General features: G+C 53.4%; 2 protein-coding genes across 2 annotated transcripts in view; both read right to left on the bottom strand.

Moving 5' to 3' along the window:
• The window catches only part of LOC137384157 (mucin-19-like), a 58,958-nt gene extending 58,559 nt beyond the window's left edge, over positions 1-399 (bottom strand). Inside the window, exon 1 of the mRNA XM_068057758.1 lies at positions 372-399. Coding sequence (XP_067913859.1) covers positions 372-399 — 28 coding nt within the window. The remainder of the gene's footprint in view (positions 1-371) is intronic.
• Positions 400-509: 110 nt separating this feature from the next.
• On the bottom strand, positions 510-21,517 carry LOC137384156 (mucin-19-like). The gene is made up of 4 exons (XM_068057757.1): positions 21,467-21,517; positions 18,663-18,792; positions 13,391-13,945; positions 510-2,152 (listed from the first exon to the last, which is right to left on the bottom strand). The coding sequence occupies exons 1-4, from the start codon at positions 21,515-21,517 to the stop codon at positions 510-512; spliced, it is 2,379 nt and encodes a 792-aa protein (XP_067913858.1).
• Positions 21,518-27,044: the final 5,527 nt, after the last annotated feature.

The following is a 27,044-nucleotide window of genomic DNA, read 5'->3' as shown; positions in this document are numbered from 1 at the left end:
CCCAGACCCTCCTCCACAGCTGCTGTAACTCCCAGACTGCCCTCTACAGCTGCTGGAACTCCCAGACCCTCCTCCACAGCTGCTGCAACTCCCAGACACTCGTCTGCAGCTGCTGTAACATCCAGACACGCCTCCGCTACTGCTGTAACTCCCAGACCCTCCTCTACAGATGCTGTAACTCCCAGACCCTCCTCTTCAGATGCTGTAACTCCCAGACACTCCTCTACAGCTGCTGTAACTCCCAGACCCTCCTCTACAGATGCTGTAACTCCCAGACACTCCTCCACAGATGCTGTAACTCCCAGACCCTCCTCTGCAGATGCTGTAACTCCCAGACACTCCTCTACCGCTGCTTTAACACCCAGACCCACCTCGACAGATGATGTAACTCCAAGACATTCCTCTACTGCTGCTGTAACTCCCAGACCCTCCTCGACAGCTGCTGTAACTCCCAGACCACCCTCTACAACGGCTGTAACTCCCAGACCCTCCTTTACAGCTGCTGTAGCTCACAGACCGCACTCTGCAGCTGCAGTAACTCCCAGACACTCCTCTACAGCTGCTTTAACACCCAGACCCACCTCTACAGATGCTGTAACTCCAAGACCCTCCTCTACTGCTGCTGTAACTCCCAGACCCTCCTCTACTGCTGCTGTAACTCCCAGAACCCCCTCTACAACTGCTGTAACTCCCAGGCCCTCCACGCCAACTGCTGTAACTCCCAGACCCTCCTCTACAGCTGTTGTAACTCCCAGACCACCCTCGACTGCTGCTGTAACTCCCAGACCCCCCTCTACATATGTTGTAAATCCAGCACCCTCCTCTACAACTGCTATATCTCCCAGAGCGCAGTCTGCAGCTGCTGGAACTCCCAGTCCCTCCTCTACTGCTGCTGTAACTCCCGGAACCCCCTCAACAACGGCTGTAACTCCCAGACCCTCCTCTACTTCTGCTGTAACTCCCAGACCCTCCTCGACTGCTGCTGTAACTCCCAAACCCCACTCTACATATGTTGGAACTCCACAACCCTCCTCGACAGCTGCTGTAACTCCCAGTCCCTCCTCGACAACTGCTGCAACTCCCAGACACTCCTCTACAGCTGCTTTAACACCCAGACCCACCTCTACAGATGCTGTAACTCCAAGACCCTCCTCGACAGCTGCCGTAACTCCCAGAGCACCCTCTGCAACGGCTGTAACTCCCAGACCCTCCTCTACAGCTGCTGTAACTAACAGACCGCATTCTGCAGCTGCTGTATCTCCCAGACCCTCCACGCCAACTGCTGTAACTCCCAGACCCTCCTCTCCAGCTGTTGTAACTCCCAGACCACCCTCTACAACTGCTGTAACTCCAAGACCCCCCTCTACAGATGCTGTAGAACCCAGACTGCCCTCGACTGCTGCTGTAACTCCCAGACCCCCCTCTACATATGTTGTAAATCCAGGACCCTCCTCTACAACTGCTGTATCTCCCAGAGCGCAGTCCAGAGCTGCTGTAACTCCCAGTCCCTCCTCTACAGCTGCTGCAACTCCCGGACCCCCCTCGACAATGGCTGTAACTCCCAGACCCTCCTCTACAGATGCTGTAACTCCCAGACACTCCTCTACAGCTGCTTTAATACCCAGACCCACCTCTACAGATGCTGTAACTCCAAGACACTCCTCTACTGCTGCTGTAACTCCCAGACCCTCCTCGACAGCTGCTGTAACTCCCAGACCACCCTCTACAACTGCTGTAACTCCAAGACCCCCCTCTACAGATGCTGTAGAACCCAGACTGCCCTCGACTGCTGCTGTAACTCCCAGACCCCCCTCTACATATGTTGTAAATCCAGGACCCTCCTCTACAACTGCTGTATCTCCCAGAGCGCAGTCCAGAGCTGCTGTAACTCCCAGTCCCTCCTCTACAGCTGCTGCAACTCCCGGACCCCCCTCGACAATGGCTGTAACTCCCAGACCCTCCTCTACAGATGCTGTAACTCCCAGACACTCCTCTACAGCTGCTTTAATACCCAGACCCACCTCTACAGATGCTGTAACTCCAAGACACTCCTCTACTGCTGCTGTAACTCCCAGACCCTCCTCGACAGCTGCTGTAACTCCCAGACCACCCTCTACAACGGCTGTAACTCCCAGACCCTCCTCGACAGCTGCTGTAACTCACAGACCGCACTCTGCAGCTGCAGTAACTCCCAGACACTCCTCTACAGCTGCTTTAACACCCAGACCCACCTCGACAGATGCTGTAACTCCAAGACCCTCCTCTACTGCTGCTGTAACTCCCAGACCCTCCTCTACTGCAGCTGTAACTCCCAGAACCCCCTCCACAACTGCTGTAACTCCCAGACCCTCCACGCCAACTGCTGTAACTCCCAGACCCTCCTCTACAGCTGTTGTAACTCCCAGACCACCCTCTACAACTGCTGTAACTCCAAGACCCCCCTCTACAGATGCTGTAAACCCCAGACTGCCCTCGACTGCTGCTGTAACTCCCAGACCCCCCTCTACATATGTTGTAAATCCAGGACCCTCCTCTACAACTGCTGTATCTCCCAGAGCGCAGTCCAGACCTGCTGTAACTCCCAGTCCCTCCTCTACTGCTGCTGTAACGCCCAGACTCTCCTCTACTGCTGCTGTAACGCCCGGACCCCCCTCGACAACGGCTGTAACTCCCAGACCCTCCTCTACTGCTGCTGTAACTCCCAGACCCTCCTCTACAGCTGCTGTAACTCCCAGACCCTCCTCTACAGCTGCTGTAACACCCAGACCCTCCTCTACAGCTGCTATTACTCCCAGACACTCCTCGACAGCTGCTGTAACTCCCAGACCCTCCTCTACAGCTGCTGTAACTCCCAGACCACCCTCTACAACTGCTGTAACTCCCAGACCCTCCTCTACTGCTGCTGTAACTCCCAGACCCTCCTCGACCGCTGCTGTAACGCCCAGACCCCCCTCTACAACTGCTGTAACTACCAGACCCTCCTCTACAACTGCTGTAACTCCCAGACCCTCCTCTAAAGATGCTGTAACTCCCAGACCCTCCTCTACAGCTGCTGTAACACCCAGACCCTCCTCTACAGCTGCTATAACTCCCAGACACTCCTCGACAGCTGCTGTAACTCCCAGACCCTCCTCTACAGCTGCTGTAACTCCCAGACCACCCTCTACAACTGCTGTAACTCCCAGACCCTCCTCTACAACTGCTGTAACTCCCAGACCCTCCTCTACTGCTGCTGTAACTCCAAGACCCCCCTCGACAGATGCTGTAAAACACAGACTGCGCTCGACTGCTGCTGTAACTACAAGACCCCTCTCTACAACTGCTGTAACTCCCAGACCCTCCTCTACAGCTGTTGTAACTCCCAGACCACCCTCGACAACGGCTGTAACTCCCAGACCCTCCACTACTGCTGCTGTCACGCCCAGACCCTCCTCTACTGCTGCTGTAACTCCCGGACCCCCCTCGACAACGGCTGCAACTCCCAGACCCTCCTCTACTTCTGCTGTAACTCCCAGACCCTCCTCTACTGCTGCTGTAACTCCCAGACCCTCCTCTACAGCTGCTGTAACTCCTAGACCCTCCTCTACTGCTGCTGTAAATCCCAGACACTCCTCTACAGCTGCTGTAACTCCCAGACCCTCCTCTACTGCTGCTGCAACTCCCAGACCCTCCTCGACAGCTGCTGTAACTCCCAGAACCTCCTCTACTGCTGCTGTAACTCCCAGACCCTCCTCGACCGCTGCTGTAACTCCCAGACACTCCTCGACAACTGCTGTAACTCCCAGACTGCCCTCTACTGCTGCTGTAACTCCCAGACCCTCCTCTACAGCTGTTGTAACTCCAAGACCCCCCTCTACAGCTGCTGTAACTCCCAGACCACCCTCTACAACTGCTGTAACTCCCAGACCCTCCTCTACTGCTGCTGTAACTCCCAGACCCTCCTCGACCGCTGCTGTAACTCCCAGACCCCCCTCGACAACGGCTGTAACTCCCAGACCCTCCACTACTGCTGCTGTAACTCCCAGACCCTCCACTACTGCTGCTGTAACTCCCGGACCCCCCTCGACAACGGCTGTAACTCCCAGACCCTCCTCTGCTGCTGCTGTAACTCCCAGACCCTCCTCTACAGCTGCTGTAACTCGCAGACCCTCCTCTGCAGCTGCTGTAACTCCCAGACCCTCCTCTACTGCTGCTGTAAATCCCAGACACTCCTCTACAGCTGCTGTAACTCCCAGACCCTCCTCTACTGCTGCTCTAAATCCCAGACCCTCCTCGACAGCTGCTGTAAATCCCAGACCCTCCTCGACAGTTGCTGTAACTCCCAGAACCTCCTCGACAGCTGCTGTAACTCAGACCACCCTCTACAACTGCTGTAACTCGCAGACCCTCCTCTACTGCTGCTGTAACTCCCAGACCCTCCTCGACAGCTGCTGTAACTCAGACCACCCTCTACAACTGCTGTAACTCCCAGACCCTCCACTACAGCTGTTGTAACTCCCAGACCACCCTCTACAACTGCTGTAACTCCAAGACCCCCCTCTACAGATGCTGTAAAACCCAGACTGCCCTCGACTGCTGCTGTAACTCCCAGACCCCCCTCTACATATGTTGTAAATCCAGGACCCTCCTCTACAACTGCTGGATCTCCCAGAGCGCAGTCTACAGCTGCTGTAACTCCCAGTCCCTCCTCTACTGCTGCTGTTACACCCAGACCCTCCTCTACTGCTGCTGTAACTCCCGGACCCCCCTCGACAACGGCTGTAACTCCCAGACCCTCCTCTACTTCTGCTGTAACTCCCAGTCCCTCCTCTACTGCTGCTGTTACACCCAGACCCTCCTCTACTGCTGCTGTAACTCCCAGACCACCCTCTACAACTGCTGTAACTCCCAGACCCCCCTCTACATACCTTGTAACTCCAAGACCCTCCTCTCCAACTGCTGTAACTCCCAGAACTTCCTCTACAGACGCTGTAACTCCCAGACCCCCCTCTACTGCTGCTGTAACTCCCAGTCCCTCCTCGACTGCTGCTGTAACTCCCAGACCCCCCTCTACAGATGCTGTAACTCCCAGATCCTCCTCTACTGCTGCTGTAACTCCCAGACCCTCCTCTACAGATGCTGTAACTCCCAGATCCTCCTCTACTGCTGCTGTAACTCCCAGACGCTCCTCTGCACCTGCTGTAACTCCCAGACCACCCTCGACAACTGCTTGAACTCCCAGAACCACCTCTACTGCTGCTGTAACTCCCAGAACCTCCTCCACAGCTGCTGTAACTCCCAGACACCCCTCTGCAGATGTTGTAACTCCCAGACTCTCCTCTACAGCTGCTGTAACTCCCAGACCCCACTCTACTACTGCTTTAACTCCCAGACACTCCTCTACAGCTGCTGTAACTCCCAGACCCTCCTCTACTGCTGCTGTAAATCCCAGACCCTCCTCTACAGCTGCTGTAACTCCCAGACCGTCCTCTACTGCTGCTGTAAATCCCAGACCCTCCTCTACAGCTGCTATAACTCCCAGACTGCCCTCGAGGGCTGCTGTAACTCCCAGACCCTCTTCTACTGCTGCTGTAACTCCCAGTCCCTCCTCTACTGCTGCTGAAACTCCCAGACCACCCTCTACAACTGCTGTAACGACCAGACCCTCCTCTACAGATGTTGTAACTACCAGACCCTCCTCTACAACTGCTGTAACTCCCAGACCCTCCTCTACAGATGCTGTAACTCCCAGACCCTCCTCTACAGACGCTGCAACTCCCAGACACTCCTCAACAGCTGCTGTAACTCCCAAACCCTCCTCTACTGCTGCCGAAACTCCCAGACCCTCCTCTGCAGATGCTGTAACTCCCAGACCTTCCTCTACAACTGCTGTAACTCCCAGAACCTCCTCGACTGCTGCTGTAACTCCCAGACTCTCCTCTACAGATGCTGTAACTCCCTGACCCCCGTCTACAGCTTCCGTAACTCCCAGACTGCCCTCTACAGCTGCTGCAACTCCCAGACCCTCCTCTACAGCTGCTGTAACTCCCAGACTGCCCTCTGCAGCTGCTGCAACTCCCAGACCCTCCTCTACAGCTGCTGTAACTCCCAGACTGCCCTCTGCAGCTGCTGTAACATCCAGACCCCCCTCCGCTGCTGCTGTAACTCCCAGAGACTCCTCTACAGCTGCTGTAACATCCAGTCCCTCCTCCAAAGCTGCTGTAACTCCCAGACACCCCCTCTACAGCTGCTGTAACTCCCTGACGCCCCTCTACAGATGCTGTAACTCCCTGACCCTCAACTACAGCTGCTGCAACTCCCAGACCCTCGTCTGCAGCTGCTGTAACATCCAGACACCCCTCCGCTACTGCTGTAACTCCCAGAGACTCCTCTACAGCTGCTGTAACATCCAGTCCCCCCTCCACTGCGGCTGTAACTCCCAGCCACTCCTCTACAGCTGCTGTAACTCCCAGCCCCTCCTCTTCAGCTGCTGTAACTCCCAGTTCCTCCTTTACTGCTGCAGTAACTCCCAGTCCCTCCTCTACAGCTGCTGTAACTCCCAGACCCTCCTGAACAGCTGCTGTAACTCCCTGACCCCCGTCTAAAGCTGCTGTAACTCCCAGATCCTCCTCTACAGATGCTGTTACTCCCAGACTGCCCTCTGCAGCTGCTGTAACTTCCTGACCCCCGTCTACAGCTGCTGTCACTCCCTGACCCTCCTCTACAGATGCTGCTACTCCCAGACTGCCCTCTGCAGCTGCTGTAACTCCCAGACCCTCCTCTACAACTGCTGTAACTCCCAGACCCTCCTCTACTGCTGCTGTAAATCCCAGACACTCCTCTGCAGCTGCTGTAACTCCCAGACCCTCCTCGACTGCTGCTGTAACTCCCAGACTCTCCTCTACAGATGCTGTATCTCCCTGACCCCCGTCTACAGCTGCTGTAACACCCAGACCCTCCTCCAAAGCTGCTGTAACTCCCAGACACCCCCTCTACAGCTGCTGTAACTCCCTGACCCTCATGTACAGCTGCTGTAACTCCCGAACTGCCCTCTACAGCTGCTGCAACTCCCAGACCCTCCTCCACAGCTGCTGTAACTCCCATCCTGCCCTCTACAGCTGCAGTAACTCCCAGACCCTCCTCCACAGCTGCTGTAACTCCCAGACTGCCCTCCACAGCTGCTGTAACTCCCAGACGCCCCTCTACAGATGCTGTAACTCCCTGACCCTCATCTACAGCTTCTGTAACTCCCGGACTGCCCTCTACAGCTGCTGCAACTCCCAGACCCTCCTCTGCAGCTGCTGTAACTCCCAGACCCTCCTCTACAACTGCTTCAACTCCCAGATCCTCCTCTACTGCTTCTGTAACTCACAGAACCTCCTCTACTGCTGCTGTAACTCCCAGATCCTCCTCTACTGCTGCTGTAACTCCCAGACCCTCCTCTACAACTGCTGTAACTCCCAGACCCTCCTCGACAGATGCTGTACCTCCCGGACACACTTCTACTGCTGCTGTAACTCCCAGACCCTCCTCGACAGCTGCTGTAACTCCCAGACACTCGTCTGCAGCTGCTGTAACATCCAGACCGCCCCCCCTCCGCTACTGCTGTAACTCCCAGAGACTCCTCGACAGCTGCTGTAACTCCAAGACCCTCCTCTACTCCTGCTGTAACTCCCAGACCCTCCTCCACAGCTGCTGTAACTCCCAGACACTCGTCTGCAGCTGCTGTAACATCCAGACCGCCCCCCCTCCGCTACTGCTGTAACTCCCAGAGACTCCTCGACAGCTGCTGTAACATCCAGTCCCTCCTCCAAAGCTGCTGTAACTCCCAGACACTCCCTCTACAGATGCTGCAACTCCCAGACCCTCCTCTACAGATGCTGCTACTCCCAGACTGCCCTCTGCAGCTGCTGTAACTCCCAGACCCTCCTCTACAACTGCTGTAACTCCCAGACCCTCCTCTACTGCTGCTGTAAATCCCAGACACTCCTCTGCAGCTGCTGTAACTCCCAGACCCTCCTCGACTGCTGCTGTAACTCCCAGAGACTCCTCTACAGCTGCTGTAACATCCAGTCCCCCCTCCACTGCGGCTGTAACTCCCAGCCACTCCTCTACAGCTGCTGTAACTCCCAGCCCCTCCTCTTCAGCTGCTGTAACTCCCAGTTCCTCCTTTACTGCTGCAGTAACTCCCAGTCCCTCCTCTACAGCTGCTGTAACTCCCAGACCCTCCTGAACAGCTGCTGTAACTCCCTGACCCCCGTCTAAAGCTGCTGTAACTCCCAGATCCTCCTCTACAGATGCTGTTACTCCCAGACTGCCCTCTGCAGCTGCTGTAACTTCCTGACCCCCGTCTACAGCTGCTGTCACTCCCTGACCCTCCTCTACAGATGCTGCTACTCCCAGACTGCCCTCTGCAGCTGCTGTAACTCCCAGACCCTCCTCTACAACTGCTGTAACTCCCAGACCCTCCTCTACTGCTGCTGTAAATCCCAGACACTCCTCTGCAGCTGCTGTAACTCCCAGACCCTCCTCGACTGCTGCTGTAACTCCCAGACTCTCCTCTACAGATGCTGTATCTCCCTGACCCCCGTCTACAGCTGCTGTAACACCCAGACCCTCCTCCAAAGCTGCTGTAACTCCCAGACACCCCCTCTACAGCTGCTGTAACTCCCTGACCCTCATGTACAGCTGCTGTAACTCCCGAACTGCCCTCTACAGCTGCTGCAACTCCCAGACCCTCCTCCACAGCTGCTGTAACTCCCATCCTGCCCTCTACAGCTGCAGTAACTCCCAGACCCTCCTCCACAGCTGCTGTAACTCCCAGACTGCCCTCCACAGCTGCTGTAACTCCCAGACGCCCCTCTACAGATGCTGTAACTCCCTGACCCTCATCTACAGCTTCTGTAACTCCCGGACTGCCCTCTACAGCTGCTGCAACTCCCAGACCCTCCTCTGCAGCTGCTGTAACTCCCAGACCCTCCTCTACAACTGCTTCAACTCCCAGATCCTCCTCTACTGCTTCTGTAACTCACAGAACCTCCTCTACTGCTGCTGTAACTCCCAGATCCTCCTCTACTGCTGCTGTAACTCCCAGACCCTCCTCTACAACTGCTGTAACTCCCAGACCCTCCTCGACAGATGCTGTACCTCCCGGACACACTTCTACTGCTGCTGTAACTCCCAGACCCTCCTCGACAGCTGCTGTAACTCCCAGACACTCGTCTGCAGCTGCTGTAACATCCAGACCGCCCCCCCTCCGCTACTGCTGTAACTCCCAGAGACTCCTCGACAGCTGCTGTAACTCCAAGACCCTCCTCTACTCCTGCTGTAACTCCCAGACCCTCCTCCACAGCTGCTGTAACTCCCAGACACTCGTCTGCAGCTGCTGTAACATCCAGACCGCCCCCCCTCCGCTACTGCTGTAACTCCCAGAGACTCCTCGACAGCTGCTGTAACATCCAGTCCCTCCTCCAAAGCTGCTGTAACTCCCAGACACTCCCTCTACAGATGCTGCAACTCCCAGACCCTCCTCGACAGCTGCTGTAACTCCCAGACTGCCCTCTGCAGCTGCTGTAACTCCCAGACCCTCCTCTACAACTGCTTCAACTCCCAGATCCTCCTCTACAGCTGCTGTAACTCCCAGACCCTCCTCTACTGCTGCTGTAACTCACAGACCCTCCTCTACAGCTGCTGTAACTCCCAGACCGCACTCTACATATGTCGTAACTCCCAGACCCTCCTCTACTGCTGCCGAAACTCCCAGACCCTCCTCTACAGCTGCTGTAACTCCCAGACACTCCTCTACAGCTGTTGTAACTCCCAGACCCTCCACGACAGCTGCTGTAACTCCCAGACTGCCCTCGACAGCTGCTGTAACTCCCTGACCCCCGTCTACAGCTGCTGTAACTCCCAGACCCTCCTCTACAGATGCTGTTACTCCCAGACTGCCCTCTACAGCTGCTGTAACTCCCAGACCCTCCTCCAAAGCTGCTGTAACTCCCAGACACCCCCTCTACAGCTGCTGAAACTCCCTGACCCCCGCCTACAGATGCTGTTACTCCCAGACTGCCCTCTACAGCTGCTGTCACTCACAGACCCTCCTCTACAACTGCTGTAACTCCCAGAACCTCCTCGACTGCTGCTGTAACTCCCAGACTCTCCTCTACAGATGCTGTAACTCCCTGACCCCCGTCTACAGCTGCTGTAACACCCAGACCTCTCCTCCAAAGCTGCTGTAACTCACTGACGCCCCTCGACAGATGCTGTAACTCCCTGACCCTCATCTACAGCTGCCGAAACTCCCAGACCCTCCTCTGCAGATGCTGTAACTCCCAGACCTTCCTCTACAACTGCTGTAACTCCCAGAACCTCCTCGACTGCTGCTGTAACTCCCAGACTCTCCTCTACAGATGCTGTAACTCCCTGACCCCCGTCTACAGCTTCCGTAACTCCCAGACTGCCCTCTACAGCTGCTGCAACTCCCAGACCCTCCTCTACAGCTGCTGTAACTCCCAGACTGCCCTCTGCAGCTGCTGCAACTCCCAGACCCTCCTCTACAGCTGCTGTAACTCCCAGACTGCCCTCTGCAGCTGCTGTAACATCCAGACCCCCCTCCGCTGCTGCTGTAACTCCCAGAGACTCCTCTACAGCTGCTGTAACATCCAGTCCCTCCTCCAAAGCTGCTGTAACTCCCAGACACCCCCTCTACAGCTGCTGTAACTCCCTGACGCCCCTCTACAGCTGCTGCAACTCCCAGAACCTCGTCTGCAGCTGCTGTAACATCCAGACACCCCTCCGCTACTGCTGTAACTCCCAGAGACTCCTCTACAGCTGCTGTAACATCCAGTCCCCCCTCCACTGCGGCTGTAACTCCCAGCCACTCCTCTACAGCTGCTGTAACTCCCAGCCCCTCCTCTTCAGCTGCTGTAACTCCCAGTTCCTCCTTTACTGCTGCAGTAACTCCCAGTCCCTCCTCTACAGCTGCTGTAACTCCCAGACCCTCCTGAACAGCTGCTGTAACTCCCTGACCCCCGTCTACAGCTGCTGTAACTCCCAGATCCTCCTCTACAGATGCTGTTACTCCCAGACTGCCCTCTGCAGCTGCTGTAACTTCCTGACCCCCGTCTACAGCTGCTGTCACTCCCTGACCCTCCTCTACAGATGCTGCTACTCCCAGACTGCCCTCTGCAGCTGCTGTAACTCCCAGACCCTCCTCTACAACTGCTGTAACTCCCAGACCCTCCTCTACTGCTGCTGTAAATCCCAGACACTCCTCTGCAGCTGCTGTAACTCCCAGACCCTCCTCGACTGCTGCTGTAACTCCCAGACTCTCCTCTACAGATGCTGTATCTCCCTGACCCCCGTCTACAGCTGCTGTAACACCCAGACCCTCCTCCAAAGCTGCTGTAACTCCCAGACACCCCCTCTACAGCTGCTGTAACTCCCTGACCCTCATGTACAGCTGCTGTAACTCCCGAACTGCCCTCTACAGCTGCTGCAACTCCCAGACCCTCCTCCACAGCTGCTGTAACTCCCATCCTGCCCTCTACAGCTGCAGTAACTCCCAGACCCTCCTCCACAGCTGCTGTAACTCCCAGACTGCCCTCCACAGCTGCTGTAACTCCCAGACGCCCCTCTACAGATGCTGTAACTCCCTGACCCTCATCTACAGCTTCTGTAACTCCCGGACTGCCCTCTACAGCTGCTGCAACTCCCAGACCCTCCTCTGCAGCTGCTGTAACTCCCAGACCCTCCTCTACAACTGCTTCAACTCCCAGATCCTCCTCTACTGCTGCTGTAACTCACAGAACCTCCTCTACAGCTGCTGTAACTCCCAGACCGCAGTCTACATATGTCGTAACTCCCAGACCCTCCTCTACAACTGCTGTAACTCCCAGACCCTCCTCGACAGATGCTGTACCTCCCGGACACACTTCTACTGCTGCTGTAACTCCCAGACCCTCCTCGACAGCTGCTGTAACTCCCAGACACTCGTCTGCAGCTGCTGTAACATCCAGACCGCCCCCCCTCCGCTACTGCTGTAACTCCCAGAGACTCCTCGACAGCTGCTGTAACTCCAAGACCCTCCTCTACTCCTGCTGTAACTCCCAGACCCTCCTCCACAGCTGCTGTAACTCCCAGACACTCGTCTGCAGCTGCTGTAACATCCAGACCGCCCCCCCTCCGCTACTGCTGTAACTCCCAGAGACTCCTCGACAGCTGCTGTAACATCCAGTCCCTCCTCCAAAGCTGCTGTAACTCCCAGACACTCCCTCTACAGATGCTGCAACTCCCAGACCCTCCTCGACAGCTGCTGTAACTCCCAGACTGCCCTCTGCAGCTGCTGTAACTCCCAGACCCTCCTCTACAACTGCTTCAACTCCCAGATCCTCCTCTACAGCTGCTGTAACTCCCAGACCCTCCTCTACTGCTGCTGTAACTCACAGACCCTCCTCTACAGCTGCTGTAACTCCCAGACCGCACTCTACATATGTCGTAACTCCCAGACCCTCCTCTACTGCTGCCGAAACTCCCAGACCCTCCTCTACAGCTGCTGTAACTCCCAGACACTCCTCTACAGCTGTTGTAACTCCCAGACCCTCCACGACAGCTGCTGTAACTCCCAGACTGCCCTCGACAGCTGCTGTAACTCCCTGACCCCCGTCTACAGCTGCTGTAACTCCCAGACCCTCCTCTACAGATGCTGTTACTCCCAGACTGCCCTCGACAGCTGCTGTAACTCCCAGACCCTCCTCCAAAGCTGCTGTAACTCCCAGACACCCCCTCTACAGCTGCTGAAACTCCCTGACCCCCGCCTACAGATGCTGTTACTCCCAGACTGCCCTCTACAGCTGCTGTCACTCACAGACCCTCCTCTACAACTGCTGTAACTCCCAGAACCTCCTCGACTGCTGCTGTAACTCCCAGACTCTCCTCTACAGATGCTGTAACTCCCTGACCCCCGTCTACAGCTGCTGTAACACCCAGACCTCTCCTCCAAAGCTGCTGTAACTCACTGACGCCCCTCGACAGATGCTGTAACTCCCTGACCCTCATCTACAGCTGCTGTAACTCCCAGACTGCCCTCTACAGCTGCTGCAACTCCCAGACCCTCCTCTACAGCTGCTGTAACTCCCAGACTGCCCTCTACAGCTGCTGTAACATCCAGTCCCTCCTCCAAAGCTGCTGTAACTCCCAGACACCCCCTCGACAGATGCTGTAACTCCCTGACCCTCCTCTACAGCTGCTGTAACTCCCAGACTGCCCTCTGCAGCTGCTGTAACTCCCAGACCCTCCTCTCCACATGCTTCAACTCCCAGATCCTCCTCTACAGCTGCTGTAACTCCCAGAACCCCCTCTACAGCTGCTGTAACTCCCAGACTGCCCTCTACAGCTGCTGGAACTCCCAGACCCTCCTCTGCAGCTGCTGTAAATCCCAGACCCTCCTCCACAGCTGCTGTAACTCCCAGACTGCCCTCTACAGCTGCTGGAACTCCCAGACCCTCGTCTGCAGCTGCTGTAACATCCAGACACCCCTCCGCTACTGCTGTAACTCCCAGAGACTCCTCTACAGCTGCTGTAACATCCAGTCCCCCCTCCACAGCTGCTGTAACTCCCAGACACTCCTCTACAGCTGCTGTAACTCCCAGCCCCTCCTCTTCAGCTGCTGTAACTCCCAGTTCCTCCTTTACTGCTGCAGTAACTCCCAGTCCCTCCTCTACAGCTGCTGTAACTCCCAGACCTTCCTGAACAGCTGCTGTAACTCCCTGACCCCCGTCTACAGCTGCTGTAACTCCCTGACCCTCCTCTACACATGCTGCTACTCCCAGACTGCCCTCTACAGCTGCTGTAACTCCCAGACCCTCCTCTCCAACTGCTGTAACTCCCAGAACCTCCTCGACTGCTGCTGTAACTCCCAGACTCTCCTCTACAGATGCTGTAACTCCCTGACCCTCCTCCAAAGCTGCTGTAACTCCCAGACACCCCCTCTACAGCTGCTGTTACTCCCTGACCCTCATGTACAGCTGCTGTAACTCCCGGACTGCCCTCTACAGCTGCAGTAACTCCCAGACCCTCCTCCACAGCTGCTGTAACTCCCTGACGCCCCTCTACAGATGCTGTAACTCCCAGACTGCCCTCCACAGCTGCTGTAACTCCCAGACCCTCCTCCACAGCTGCTGTAACTCCCTGACGCCCCTCTACAGATGCTGTAACTCCCAGACCCTCCTCTACAGCTGCTGTAACTCCCAGACTGCCCTCTGCAGCTGCTGTAACTCCCAGACCCTCCTCTCCACATGCTTCAACTCCCAGATCCTCCTCTACAGCTGCTGTAACTCCCAGAACCCCCTCTGCAGCTGCTGTAACTCCCAGACCCTCCTCTACAACTGCTTCAACTCCCAGATCCTCCTCTACAGCTGCTGTAACTCCCAGACACCCCCCCCCCCCACAACTGCTGTAACTTCCAGACCCCCCTCTACTGCTGCTGTAACTCACAGAACCTCCTCTACAGCTGCTGTAACTCACAGACCGCACTCTACATATGTCGTAACTCCCAGACCCTCCTCAACAACTGCTGTAACTCCCAGACCCTCCTCGACAGATGCTGTACCTCCCGGACACACTTCTACTGCTGCTGTAACTCCCAGACCCTCCTCGACAGCTGCTGTAACTCCCAGACCCTCCTCAACAGCTGCTGCAGCTCCCAGACCCTCCTCTACAGCTGCTGTAACTCCCAGACCACCCTCTACAACTGCTGTAACTCCAAGACCCTCCTCTACTGCTGCTGTAACTCCCAGACCCTCCTCGCGTGCTGCTGGAACTCCCAGACCCTCCTCTGCAACTGCTGTAACTCCCAGACCCTCCTCCACAGCTGCTGTAACTCCCAGACACTCGTCTGCAGCTGCTGTAACATCCAGACCGCCCCCCCCCCCCCACTCCGCTACTGCTGTAACTCCCAGGGACTCCTCGACAGCTGCTGTAACATCCAGTCCCTCCTCCAAAGCTGCTGGAACTCCCAGACACTCCCTCGACAGATGCTGTAACTCCCTGACCCTCATCTACAGCTTCTGTAACTCCCGGATTGCCCTCTACAGCTGCTGCAACTCCCAGACCCTCCTCTACAGCTGCTGTAACTCCCAGACTGCCCTCTGCAGCTGCTGTAACTCCCAGACCCTCCTCTACAACTGCTTCAACTCCCAGATCCTCCTCTACAGCTGCTGCAACTCCCAGAACCCCCTCTGCAGCTGCTGTAACTTCCAGACCCCCCTCTACTGCTGCTGTAACTCACAGACCCTCCTCTACAGCTGCTGTAACTCCCAGACCGCACTCTACATACGTCGTAACTCCCAGACCCTCCTCTACTGCTGCTGTAACTCCCAGACCCTCCTCGACAGCTGCTGTAACTCCCAGACCCTCCTCAACAGCTGCTGCAGCTCCCAGACCCTCCTCTACAGCTGCTGTAACTCCCAGACCACCCTCTACAACTGCTGTAACTCCAAGACCCTCCTCTACTGCTGCTGTAACTCCAAGACCCTCCTCGACCGCTGCTGTAACTCCCAGACACTCCTCGACAACTGCTGTAACTCCCAGACTGCCCTCTACTGCTGCTGTAACTCCCAGACCCTCCTCTACTGCTGCTGTAACTCCCAGTCCCTCCTCTACTGCTGCTGTAACTCCCAGTCCCTCCTCTACTGCTGCTGTAACTCCCAGACCCCCCTCTACAACTGCTGTAACTACCAGACCCTCCTCTGCAGATGCTGTAACTACCAGACCCTCCTCTACAACTGCTGTAACTCCCAGACCCTCCTCTACAGACGCTGCAACTCCCAGACCCTCCTCCACAGCTGCTGTAACTCCCAAACCCTCCTCTACTGCTGCTGAAACTCCCAGACCCTCCTCCACAGCTGCTGTAACTCCCAGACCCTCCTGAACTGCTGCTGTAACTTCCTGACCCCCGTCTACAGCTGCTGTAACTCCCAGACACTCCTCTACAGCTGTTGTAACTCCCTGACCCTCCACGACAGCTGCTGTAACTCCCAGACTGCCCTCGACAGCTGCTGTAACTCCCTGACCCCCGTCTACAGCTGCTGTAACTCCTAGACCCTCCTCTACAGATGCTGTTACTCCCAGACTGCCCTCTGCAGCTGCTGTCACTCCCAGACCCTCCTCCAAAGCTGCTGTAACTCCCAGACACCCCCACTACAGCTGCTGTAACTCCCTGACCCCCGTCTACAGCTGCTGTAACTCCCTGACCCTCCTCTACAGCTGTTGTAACTCCCAGACTGCCCTCTACAGCTGCTGTAACTCCCTGACCCCCGTCGACAGCTGCTGTAACTCCCAGACCCTCCTCCACAGATGCTGTTACTCCCAGACTGCCCTCTACAGCTGCTGTAATTCACAGACCCTCCTCTGCAACTGCTGTAACTCCCAGACACCCCCTCGACAGATGCTGTAACTTCCTGACCCTCATCTACAGCTGCTGTAACTCCCGGACTGCCCTCTACAGCTGCTGCAACTCCCAGACCCTCCTCTACAGCTGCTGTAACTCCCGGACTGCCCTCTACAGCTGCTGCAACTCCCAGACCCTCCTCTACAGCTGCTGTAACTCCCAGACCCTCCTCCACAGCTGCTGTAACTCCCAGACTGCCCTCTACAGCTGCTGTAACTCCCTGACCCTCCTCTACAGCTGCTGTAACTCCCAGACCCTCCTCCACAGCTGCTGTAACTCCCAGACTGCCCTCTACAGCTGCTGTAACTCCCAGACCCTCCTCTACAGCTGCTGTAACTCCCAGACCCTCCTACAAAGCTGCTGTAACTCCCAGACTCCCCCTCTGCAGCTGCTGTAACTCCCAGACCCTCCTCCACAGCTGCTGTAACTCCCAGACTGCCCTCTACAGCTGCTGTAACTCCCAGACCCTCCACTACAGTTGCTGTCACTCCCAGACACTCCTCTAATTCTGCTGTAACTCCCAGACACTCCTCTACAGCTGCTGTAACTCCCAAAACCTCCTCTACAGCTGCTGTAACTCCCAGACACTGCTCTACAACTTCTGTAACTCCCAGACCCTCCTCTACAACTGCTGTAATTTCCGATCCCTCCTCTGCAACTGCTGTAACTCCCAGACCCTGCTCTACTACTGCTGTAACTCACAGACCCTCCTCTACTGCTGCTGTCACTCCCAGACCCTCCTCTACAGCTGCTGTAACTCCCAGACCCTCGTCTACAGCTGCTGTAAATCCCAGACTGCGCTCTACTGCTGCTGTAACTCCCAGACCCTCCTCTACAGCTGCTGTAACTCCAAGACCCTCCATTACAGCTGTTGTAACTCCCAGACTGCCCTCTACTGCTGCTGTAACTCCCAGACCCTCCTCGACAGCTGCTGTAACTCCAAGACCATCCTCTACAACTTCTGTAACTCCCAGACCCTCCTCTGCAGCTGCTGTAACTCCCCGACCCTCCTCTACAGCGGCTGTAACTCCCAGACCAACCTCTACAGCTGCTGTAACTCCCAGACCCTCCTCTGCAGATGCTGTAAGTCCCTGACCTCCTCCACAGATTCTGTAACTCCCAGACCCTCCTCTACAGCTGCTGTGACTCCCAGTCCCTCCTCTACAGATGCAGTGACTCCCTGACCCCCGTCGACTGTTGCTGTAACTCCCAGACTGCCCTCTACAGCTGCTGTAATTCCCAGTCCCTCCTCTACAGATGCTGTAACTCCCAGACACTCCTCTACAGCTGCTGTGACTCCCAGTCCCTCCTCTACAGATGCTGTAACTCCCAGTCCCTCCTCTACAGCTGCTGCAACTCCCTGACCTTCCTCTACAGCTGCTGTAACTCCCGGACCCTCCTCTACAGCTGTTGTAACTCCCAGACTGCCCTCTACAGCTGCTGTAACTCCCAGATCCTCCTCCAAAGCTGCTGTAACTCCCAGACGCCCCTGTACTGCTGCTGTAACTCCCTCACCCCCGTCTACAGCTGCTGTAACTCCCAGTCCCTCCTCTGCAGCTGCTGTAACATCCAAACCCCCTCAGCTACTGCTTTAGCTCCCAGACCCTCTTCCACAGCTGCTGTAACATCCAGTCCCCCCTCCACTGCTGCTGTTACTCCCAGACCCTCCTCTTCAGCTGCTGTAATTCCCAGTTCCTCCTTTACTGCTGCTTTAACACCCAGACCCTCCTCTACAATTGCTGTAACTCCCAGACCCTCCTCTGCTGCTGCTGTAACTCCCGGACCCACCCCTGCAACTGCTGTAACTCCCAGACCTTCCTGTACAGATGCTGTAACTCCCAGACACTCCTCTACAGCTGCTGTAACTCCCAGACCCCTCTCTTCTCCTGCTGTAACTCCCAGAACCCACTCTACAGATGCTGTAACTCCCAGACCCTCCTCAACAACTGCTGCACCTCCCAGACTGCCCTCTACTGCTGCTGTAACTCCCAGAACCCCCTCTACAGATGCTGTAACTCCCAGTCCCTCCTCGACAACTGCTGTAACTCCCAGACCCTCCTCTACTGCTGCTGTGACTCCCAGACCCTCCTCTACTGCTGCTGTAACTCCCAGACCCTCCTCGACTGCTACTGTAACTCCCAGACCCTCCTCTACAGCTGCTGTAACTCCCAGTCTCCAAAGCTGAATACCGGTTTGAGAATGGCACACACCCGGAATACATCCTGCTTCTTCCTACTCTTCTGGATGGCCACCCATCTTCTATTCTGAGCTCTCTCTGCCTGTGGAGTGACCACCTCCTGGAATGTACGATCCGGGAAACTCTCCTGCTTCCTGATGCTCTGCAATGACTGCAGCTGCACCTCAAGCTGGAGAGGAAGATGAAGCCAATGCCCCAGAGGGTGCACCTGTGGAATCTTGGGTGAGCCATCCTCGGACAAGGGGTTTGAGTTTGGCTAGTCTTCATGTTTATACATTAACTGTTCCTTAGGATTGTACTCAGCATGGGAGTTGAGATAAGATGAGTGTTGCTGAAACAGAATGTACTTTTCTGTCTCACGCTGTGGACTGCAGTATCAGCTGCAAGACCAATGGTGAGACAGATATGTAAATGAAGGATTGAATTCATGCTGTATCCCATTCGTTTAGGGCAAATGCTCAACTGTAGCATCATTGGTGTCTTTGAATGCAAATTAAGGATTGAAATTATAATTGCCACTGTTTTGCAGAAACTCTCTAGAACATTGCAGTGAGCCCCACTGTGGGCCGTGCTGTGGCTGTTCTCCTTGTGCACAAGTCAATAAAAGTCGGTTGCGAGTACTCCCCGTGCCAAATCTGTTTATTTCACAACAGTTTCTTGGAGGTTCCGCCGAGATGACGAACCCCCAGAGTGCCAGCATGGGAGAATAGCGTGGTGCCTCGGGGGTCAACGGCTCGATGACCGCAGCTGCCTGATTTCGGCATTACGTGGTTTTGACCGAGGAAACGCACACGCTCACCTGTGTAGCACTTCCGGGGTAAGTCAGAAGTTTGAGGGAGGTTAGGGTCCCCCTCGGGGTTAGAGTCCCCAAAAGTTTGAGGGAGGTTAGAGTCCCCCTCAGAGGGTGGTTAGAGTCCCCCTGAGAGGGAGGTTAGAGTCCCCCTCAGAGGGTGGTTAGAGTCCCCCTGAGAGGGAGGTTAGAGTCCCCCTCAGAGGGTGGTTAGAGTCCCCCTGAGAGGAAGGTTAGAGTCCCCCTCAGAGGGTGGTTAGAGTCCCCCTGAGAGGGAGGTTAGAGTCCCCCTCAGAGGGTGGTTAGAGTCCCCCTGAAAGGGAGGTTAGAGTCCCCCTCAGAGGGTGGTTAGAGTCCCCCTGAGAGGGAGGTTAGAGTCCCCTTCAGAAGGTGGTTAGAGTCCCCCTGAGAGGGAGGTTAGAGTCCCCCTCAGAGGGTGGTTAGAGTCCCCCTCAGAGGGTGGTTAGAGTCCCCCTGAGAGGGAGGTTAGAGTCCCCCTCAGAGGGTGGTTAGAGTCCCCCTCAGAGGGTGGTTACAGTCCCCCTCGGGGTTCGAGTCCCCATCCTGATCCAGACAAGTTCTGAATGTTTTAGTGAAATTTCAAGTGAGTAAAAACAAGTTCCTGTGTCTTTTGATTTGAATGTGTGAATGTTGGAAGCTTCCATGAATGTGGGATGTGCAGCTTGTGTTCTGTAGAACCGACTGTCGTTAACTCTTTGTTGTCTGGCCTTAATGATGAAAGAATGAGTCTGTTACTTTTTCTATTTTTACACGTGTATATTTTGTGGGAACCTATTTTGGTTGTGAATTAGTTGAACCTGTGTTTGTTCCTTGGCATCGGGACAGGGAATTTGACACTGCTTTTGGTATTTTGAATTCATAACCCATTACAGGAATCAATTTTCTAAGTTGTTTGGAATTGAATGGGTGTGTAAAGTGATTGTTGAGTGTATTCATTTCAATTTAAGATTGTGCACCCAGGAATGGGATATAAAATTGAATTATATTTTAAGTTAAAATTTTATTTTGATTTTAAAAGTCGGTTTTGCAACTGTGAAAAGGCGATGAGCAATTTTGTAAGCGATAAGCTTCAGCCTTGAAGGTCTGAAGAGGTTTGGCAGAAATCCAATTTGAAATTTACAGCACTGCTTTAATTGGAGTTCCAATTTAAAATCTGTTTGAAAATCATTTGAAAAGGTGCCTGAAGAAAGAACATTGCAGTGAGCCCCACTGTGGTTCGCGCTGTGGCTGTTCTCCTTGTACATAAGTCAATAAAAGTCGGTTGCGAGACTAGGAAAGCATTGTCAGGGTTAACCCATGTGGCCTATATGGGAAAGGGGAGATATTGCTTAACCACCACAACGAAGGAGTCCCAGTATGGACATAAACGGACTTGTCCGGTGAGTCATAGTTTGTTTTGTTTCAACCCACAAATACCAACCTGAGTAGGGAAGATGGAGTTGATAGACATACATAAACGATAACTGTGACAGAAAGTATTAAGGAGGATTTGACAAATTACCTCCGGGAATATGAATATACTATTCAGCCATTGCCCACACGCTTGGGTAAAGAGAGACAGCAGCTAGAAGTCATTTCTGTAGTGTACTACAATCTGGAACAACAGTCAAAGATGCTACAAGATGAGATTGACGAGATAAATGATTCTACCTGGTGGGAGGACTTATGGAACTGGGGGTCAGACGTGCAGATACACCCCTGGTTTAGAATTATCTCCCATGTCCTGATAGTGGTTTTGGGTATCATGGTGTTAGATGTGACCTACTTAATTTGGCAACTTTAGAAATTAATTAGGCAATGTGAGAGGATGTATGAACACAGGATGGACAGCTACCCGAAAGGCAATCAGTATTCGAACTGACTCTATATAAGATAGACAATTAGTTATACCACACAAGGGTGATTGTATAACCTATTCATATATACTTAAAATGAATTAATGAATGATCAACTTGCTCTAAGAATGAAATTGCAGCTGTGTTATGTTCACACAATTGATTGATTATGTAATGGTGATGATTTAATTTCTCACGGGGATGATCAGGATGGCACAGCAGATGTGGTTTGCACCAGGATTTTCCATCATGGCAGGAAGGGTGGCCGCTCAGTGCCTGCTCTGCCAACGCCATAACCCTGGAAAGACACCTTCAGTGACTGCAGCGGTGGGCCCACAGCTGTGGGGCCCTTTTGTGCATTTACAAATGGACTTTATACAAATGCCTAAATGTATGGGATACAACTGTGTGTTGCTATTACTGTAGCCAAGTTACTGTTACATGAATATGTGCCTAGGTTTGGAATTCCTGAATCATATCCAGCGACAATGGCCCTTAACTTCCTGCTGGCGGCACAAGGTGGGGGAGGGGTCTGTGCAGCTATTAATGAGACATGTTGCTTCTACCTTGTCGTGGGTCTTGCCCAGCTCATCCTGTATGTTGTCATCCAACTCTTCCTCTGTTGCATCTGCTCCGTTTGCCGGTCACAGAACCTCCAGGGTCCTGGTGACAGTTCAACAACCCATTTCCTCCCTCTCCTCAGGAACCAGGACCCCACTAAGGATGAAGCCCAGCGACTAGCAGACATAGAACTTGAGTGAGGACTGGGGATTGTCCTTTCAGGACAAAAGGGGGGAAGTGTGGAATCTAGGGTGAGCCATCCTCGGACAAAGGGTGTGAGTTTGGCTAGTCATCATGTTTATACATTAACTGTTCCTTAGGATTGTACTAGGCATGGGAGTTGAGATAAGATGAGTGTTGCTGAAACAGAATGTACTTTTCTGTCTCGCGCTGTGGACTGCAGTATCAGCTGCAAGGCCAATGGTGAGATAGATATGTAAACGAAGGATTGAATTAATGTTGTATCCCATTCGTTTAGGGCAAATGCTCAACTGTAGTATCATTGGTGTCTTTGACAGCAAATTAAGGATTGAAATTATTATTGTAAGACTATTGGTTACAGAACACTATAATTGCCACTGTTTTGCGGAAACTCTTTGGAACATTGCAGTGAGCCCCACTGTGGGCCGTGCTGTGGCTGTTTTCCTTGTGCACAAGTCAATAAAAGTCGGTTGTGAGTACTCCTCGTGCCAAATCTGTTTATTTTACAACACACCGTCACTTGCCTCCTCTTCTACCTCCACCAGCACAGATATATCCATACGGTCCATGGGGGCATTAATATTAGAAGCTGGTGGTCAGAACATAGACACGTCCCAGCAGCTGAGGGAGCAGGTGACAGCCGGGTCCCCTGACAATCGGAGGACTGCTGGGGACCAGGCCCCTGCCCAGCCCCAACCTCATGATGATCCTCTGTTTGTTGTTATGAGAAGTCTGCTGGATATGCAGCAAAGCTTTGTGGAAAATATGTCGGAGATGCCTGAGGTCATGTGTGGCTTTGCGTGTGTCATGGAGGAGTCCATTAAAGCCATGACGTCTGCCACATGTCCCATGAATATGAGCATATGGCTTCCTCAGTCGAGAGTCTGTGAGCGCAGTGGCGAGTCTGGTTGAGTATTGAGCCATATCCTCTCTGACCTGCACTCCATCACTGTTGCCATGGGCTCTATGCAGCAGAGTCTAAGCGAGAGGGAGACGAGGAACCTGGATCTCCCTCCAGGTGCTCCTTCCCCTCAGGGAGACAGGCAGGTGCTTTTGTTCACACAGATGGAGGAGGAGCGTGTGTCAGCTGCCCCAGGACCTTCCTCTCAGGATACCCCAGGGTAAGTGGCATCTCGTCCTCCAGCTGGCGAGCACATGGGGGATACTCAAGCACCATTTCTGCAGAGACCCAGTAGGATGGAGCCATCATGGCCCCGTTCCTCCAGAGGACGCCCGTCATGGTCATCCACAGCAGCAGGGCAGTGCACTGAGCAGACTGCCTCCACCTCAGCTGCTAATGTCGAGGTAGCACCTAGACGTAGTGGCAGGCAAAGAAAATCAAAACAGTTTTGAGCACGAAGGTGGTATGGGTGATGTAGATATTGTGCAAATGGTCAATAATTTTCAATACATCTTTATTTAACATTTGAAGCACTCTTCTAAATTTTTTGCTTGGTTTCAGATGAAAACAAAGATATTTTCTGGAGGCCTATGACAGGAACACAATGATGTTTGCAAAGCATCTCAGGAAATGTACAGTGTCCATATCGCATTGGGATTTGAGCCTTCACTTTTCAATGATGGCTGTTTTCCTATTGATGATTCATAACTTTTTCCAATACTGTCATACCTTATTTTTGTTTTCTACAGTCATGACTTAATGCTGCTTGCAGTGATGTGTAGTCGCATTCATCGTAGCTCATAGATAATTTCCAATGCCAATCACATGAACGTGCAGAAACACTTCATTAAGATTGCAGAGATGAATAAGACCTCACGCAAAAGGGATTTTCTGCGGGGAATTGTTATGTTTCTCCTCCCAACGTTCCTTGATGATGTGGCTTATGGTTGGCTGAAACTTGCATAAATGAGGTTCTCGCTGAGGTCCCTTGCATGTGAGGAAAGTTGTCTAAGGTTACAACAGGATATAGATCAACTGGGAAAGTGGGCAAGGGAGTGGCAAATAGAATTTAACGCAGACAAGTGTGAAGTGATGCATTTTGGGAAGGCATGCTTGCCTTCATCAGCCGAGGCATTGAGTACAAGAGTTGGGATGTCATGTTACAGTTGTACATAATGTTGGTTAGGCCGTATTTGGAGTACTGTGTGCAGTTCTGGTCACCACACTACAGGAAAGATGTGTTTTTTTTCAGGTTTGCACTTGCTGCTGTTCAATATTCAGTGTATTAACACCTAATCTGTACTAATGCTTTGTCTTTCAACACACCATTAACATATTGTTTGCCTTTGCCCCGTGACCTTTTGGTCAGCTATGTGGCCTGGTCCAATCTAGACCTCCTTTGTTATCTCTTGCCCCACCCCCACCTCACTTGCTTATAACCTGTGACATTTCTAATATTTATCAATTCCGGTGAAGGGTCACTGACCCGAAACGTTAACTCTGCTTCTCTTTTCACAGATGCTGCCAGACCTGCTGAGTGGTTCCAGCATTTCTTATTTTTATTACAGGAAAGATGTGATTAAGCTAGAAAGGGTGCAGAAAAGATTCACGAGGATGTTGCCTGGTTTGGAGGGCTTTAGTTATAAAGAGAGATTGGATAGGCTGGGTCTGTTTTCCCTAGAGTGAAGGAGGCTGAGAGGGGACATGATAGAGGTATATAAAATTATGAGAGGCAGAGATAGGGTAGATAGCCAGAGTCTGTTTCCCAAGGTAGGGGTGACTAAAACTAGAGGGCATAGATTTAAGGTGATAGGGAGGAGGTTTAAAGGGGATCAAAGGGGTAAGTTTTTCACACAAAGAATAGTGGGTATCTGGAATGAGCTGCCTGAGGAGGTGGTGGAGGCAGGAACAGTAGCGACATTTAAGAGGCATCTGGACAGGTACTTGAATGAGCAAGGCATAGAGGGATATGGAATTAATACAGGCAGGTGGGATTAGTATAGAGAGGCATTATGGTCAGCATGGACGCGATGGGCCGAACGGCCTGTTTCTATGCTGTACGACTCTATGACTATGTCTCTCCATCACCCTCATATCGATGATGGCATCATTGTCATTGTCATCCTCCTTCTCACCCTGTTCATAGTCCTCCTCATCAGAGGAGGACTGTTGTTCCTCCTGTTCATCCATCTGCAGAATGTTGCCACGTCTAATTGCAAGGTTGCGCAAGACACAGCAGACGACGTTTATTCGTGACATCCTTTGTGGCGCACACTGAAGAGCCCCTCCAGACCGGTCAAGGTAACGGAATGGCATTTTCAGCAAGCCAATGGCGTGCTCAATGATGGCTCTGGTGGAATCCATGAGCAGCATTGTACCTCTCTTCAGCAGCACTTTGGGGATGATGTACTGGTGACATCAACCATGTGCAAAGTGGGTAACCCTTGTCACGCAGGATCCCTCCATCCACTTCGGCTGGTTCCTCGAGAACTTCTGGCAGCTGGTAGTTCATCAAAATGTACGAGTTATGACAGCTGTCAGGGAAATGTGTGCCAACATGCATGACTCTTCTCCTATGGTTGCAAACCACTGTATGTTTAAAGAGTGGAAGCCTTTGCGATTGACAAATGCAGCAGGCTGGTCCCAGGGAGCTCTAATGGCCTCGAGTACAGTTCATTACCCTTTGCTCTCTAGGGAACCCAGCGATAGTGCTGAAGGCCGCAGACCTTGCTGCCTGGCTGTCCTTGTCTACAGGTAAGTGGATGAAATCATTGGCACGTTGAAAGGGGGCATTGGTTACCTCTTTGATGCACCTGTGGGTCGCAGACTATGAGATTCCACATATGTCACCCATGGATCCCTGCAACTGAAGGGCAACTGCATGGATTCCCACTGAAGCCAAGCGCTGGTAGGTCAGACCGCAGGATTCTACAAATTTCTGTGACCATTTCATGTGACACCCTTAGGTGTCTCTGGCATTACCTCTCTGACATTTGTAGATAATTTGTCCTTGTTCTGAGGATGTGATGACGTGCCAGAGCCCGCCTTCGATAAGGTAATTCCTCGATGTTATCATTCGGAGCATCCGCACCTTCCTGTTCTGCCTGTTGCTAGTGCTCCGGCGTTATGGGTTGAGGGAAAAGAGCTCTCCTTAGTCTCTCTCTTTGCTCTTTTTCCTGTGGTGCGAGACAAATTGGGTGTAGGAAACCCATGTTGCGGCGGCTTTTGTGAATAATAAATAAGCAGAGCATGGCAATTCATTCCTGAGACTGAGCTGAAACATCGAGGCAATGAGCAGCCTTCCAATTGCAGCCAGGTAGAAGACACACCCACTGTTGTTTGCCTCCTCCCACTCTCCTTGCTCTCCTTGCTTGCCCATGTGGTTTCCATTATCATTGAAGAAAATGGTGTGCGGGGAATTCAGAGCAAGTCTGCTCACCTTCCAATCTCCTCCTGCAACCTTCCAGCTTGAACCCATCACATTTGACCCACCCAATGTTACCTTTACTCTTCCCTCCGTAACCATTGATCCTCCCCCCATTACCGTGCATAATGTAATCATCAATATATTCAGGCCATTCCTCTCCCTGTTCCTACTCCAGTTATTATTGGCATGCTGACTCTGACCCTTGAACCTCCTCACATTGAACTGACCATTGTTGCCGAGTCCCATTCCCCTCCATATGAAGTTGTCGATTTCCCACCCATTAGTCTTGACCTTTCCCCCACTACAGAATCCATTTGTCCCCATTGACTGTGACCGTTCCCTCTGCTAGCCAGTATACTCAATTTGCCTCACAGCTCCCTGACATCGACAGCACTCATCCCTCCCTTTAGGCTCTTGCCAAATATCATCACACAGTACTGATCTAATATATCCACCACCCCTGTAGCCAACAAAATGTATCTTCACCATCAACATCAACCATTCAACAACCTGGACACTCCACTGCACCCTCTACTGCTCCTTGATGCACCTGATCAACCCCACCCTTCTCTCCCCAGCTACCCTGCCCGGCTCCTTCATGTAGATCCAACCCTATGCCACCGCCGCCATCCCCTGAGATGACTCAACCTTGCTGATGCCGATTCATTTCCAATGCTGGCGTTAA

Source organism: Heterodontus francisci, chromosome 26 (assembly GCF_036365525.1).
Source record: "Heterodontus francisci isolate sHetFra1 chromosome 26, sHetFra1.hap1, whole genome shotgun sequence".
Classification (NCBI taxonomy): domain Eukaryota; kingdom Metazoa; phylum Chordata; class Chondrichthyes; order Heterodontiformes; family Heterodontidae; genus Heterodontus; species Heterodontus francisci.
This window is presented reverse-complemented; position numbering and strand designations above follow the sequence as displayed.

What these genes read in the sequence shown, in the direction of transcription:
- LOC137384156 (XM_068057757.1), bottom strand. Translation starts at nt 21,517, where the DNA reads ATGGAAAATCCTGGTGCAAACCACATCTGCTGTGCCATCCTGATCATC. An exon ending in GTGCCATCCTGATCATCCCC is followed by an intron (nt 18,793 to 21,466) that starts GTGAGAAATTAA and finishes CTTCCTCTCCAG; the next exon opens with CTTGAGGTGCAGCTGCAGTC. An exon ending in ATGGGTGGCCATCCAGAAGA is followed by an intron (nt 13,946 to 18,662) that starts GTAGGAAGAAGC and finishes TGGGAGTTACAG; the next exon opens with CAGCTTTGGAGGAGGGTCAG.